The 2,500-nt window shown below is 49.0% G+C and overlaps 1 protein-coding gene across 1 annotated transcript in view; it reads left to right on the forward strand.

The window, feature by feature from the left end:
- The window catches only part of rhpn2 (rhophilin, Rho GTPase binding protein 2), a 47,890-nt gene that overhangs the window by 10,792 nt on the left and 34,598 nt on the right, over positions 1-2,500 (forward strand). Inside the window, exon 3 of the mRNA XM_056278763.1 lies at positions 1,204-1,332. Coding sequence (XP_056134738.1) covers positions 1,204-1,332 — 129 coding nt within the window. The remainder of the gene's footprint in view (positions 1-1,203; positions 1,333-2,500) is intronic.

Below are 2,500 nucleotides of genomic sequence, written 5' to 3' on the forward strand. Positions count from 1 at the left end.
CACTGTCTTCATTAGGGAAACAGTTTTCCTGTATCTTGACAACACCCAGTATCTCATCCCTAATAAGCGGGGGCACATGAGACAGCATTATCTTTTTTGCCGGAGTGGCAAGCGGCATTACCGAAACAAACGATTCATTCACAACAATTCCGTGTGTAACCACCCTCTGCACTTTGTCAACCTCATCCAGAAAAATCACCACGGCTCTGCTCGTTCTAGCCACAGACTTAATGCTGCCGGGACCAGCAACCTCAGCTACAGCCAGACCACAGTTTTCCACTGAACAAGGGAAGCTTGGCGATATCGTAATACCAAGCTTCCTGGTCAGCTCAGTGAACTCCGTGTCCGCTGCCATGACGCCGACCAGGGAAACACTGGCGTCCACAAAAACATCCTTAAACCCCTAAAAAAAACAACCCTGTATACACAGTAAACCCCTAACAAACCTAATACTACGAGAGAGAAGAGAGAGAGAGAGGTGTCATTGGCTGCGAGGCAGATCCTATCTCATTCATCAGTCTTGAGTAGTGATGAAGTTTAGACTGAGGCGAAGACAGGTGTATTTCCAGAGTGACAGGTTTGGGCAGGTGTTTGTGGGGACTAATGGGTGAGTGTAAAGACACCTGAAAGACTTTTTTACATCTTCTCTCTGCTCCACACTGGACAATTATAGGTTATGGAGACACACACAACATGCACACTGGAAATAGACGTTCGTGGGGCGGCACGGTGGCCCAGGGGTTGGCACTGTTCCCTCACAGCAACAAGGTCCTGGGTTCAAACCCCAGGCCGTCCCACGTCCTGTCTGTGTGGAGTTTGCATGTCTCCCCCTGTCTGCATGGGTTTCTTCTGGGTGCTCCGGTCCCCCCCCCCACCCCCCACCAGCAAAAAGACATGCATGTTAGGGTTAATACTCCTGCCTGTGCCCCTGAGCAAGGCAATGGAAAGAAGAACTGGAGTTGGTCCCCAGGCGCTGCAGCTGCCCACTGCTCCTGTACAATAGGAAGGTTACACGCAGAGAACACAGTCATTGTAACAATACAATTTGTTGTAACGATACAATGACGAAATAAAGTAGCTTTCTGTCTTTTAACAGTCAGCCACCAGGAAGGGGGAGGGAGGATACTGGTGGTCCATATTGAAAAAGGCTAATATTTCTCTCACTCTGAATTTGTCTCTCTTTCCCTGTCTCTCTGTTGCCAGGGCGACCTCTAATAATAAGGTGAAGGAGATGGTGGGGTTGGAGCTTAGTTACGTGAATTCCAACCTGCAGCTGCTGATGGAGCAACTGGAGGGACTCAACAGCTCAGTGGAGGTCTACCAGAACGCCCAGTAGTGTGTGTGTGTGTGTGTGTGTGTGTGTGTGTGTGTGTGTGGTGTGTGTGTGTGTGTGTGTGTGTGTGTGTGAGAGAGAAAGAGTAAAATGGACTTGACAGACGAGGTAAAACGGTCTCTGAAAGCCAACATGTTTAACAGCTGATTTCATCCCCTACTTGGACAAAAATCCATATTATTTTAAATCACATTTGATCTGTTTTTTGCATTGTTCTCCCAATTGTACTTGGCCAATTACCCCCACTCTTCCGAGGCGTCCCGGTCTCTGCTCCACCCCCTCTGCTGATCCGGGGAGGATGCAGACTACCACATGCCTCCTCTGATACATGTGGAGTCACCAGCCGCTTCTCTTCACCTGACAGTGAGGAGTTTCACCAGGGGGACGTAGTGCGTGGGAGGATCGCGCTATCCCCCCAGGTCCCCCCCCCCCCGAACAGGCGCTCCAACCGACCAGAGGAGTCACTAGTGCAGCGACCAGAACACATACCCACATCCGGCTGCCCGACCAAGCCGGAGGTAAAACGTTCATTCAAGCCAGCGATCCCCGTGTTGGTAGGCAACGGAATAGACAGCCACGCCATGGACGCCCCAATCCAGTTTTTTAACCTTATTGGTTTTAGTCTAGTGTCAGCCCCATTTTATTGCCTTCCCTTCTTCTCCCAGGGACCCTTAAAGGAGCGTTTGGAGAACGACTTGTCCGTTGTACATTCAGTAGAATGTTAATGTGATTGGTACCAAATACTTTTCTCTTTTTCATCAAATCTGATTGAAATCACATGTTCTTTGATAACTGAATGCTCTGTAGGCCAAGGTGTGCCTTTGGAAAGATGTATCGGCGACATGCAGCGTTCATATTTCAAATCTTGAATTCACAGCAGTTTGTCATGCTGCACAAAGCTCCAGAAAGCTTCTGCACAAAGCTCCAGAAAGCTTCTGCAGAAAGCTCCAGAAAGCTTCTGCAGAAAGCTCCAGAAAGTTTCTGCAGAAAGCTGCAGAAAGCTTCTGCACAAAGCTCCAGAAAGCTTCTGCAGAAAGCTCCAGAAAGCTTCTGCACAAAGCTCAGAAAAGCTTCTGCACAAAGCTCCAGAAAGCTTCTGCAGAAAGCTTCTGCACAAAGCTCCAGAAAGCTTCTGCACAAAGCTCCAGAAAGCTTCTGCACAAAGCT

The sequence above is a fragment of the Lampris incognitus genome, chromosome 4, assembly GCF_029633865.1.
Source record: "Lampris incognitus isolate fLamInc1 chromosome 4, fLamInc1.hap2, whole genome shotgun sequence".
NCBI lineage: Eukaryota > Metazoa > Chordata > Actinopteri > Lampriformes > Lampridae > Lampris > Lampris incognitus.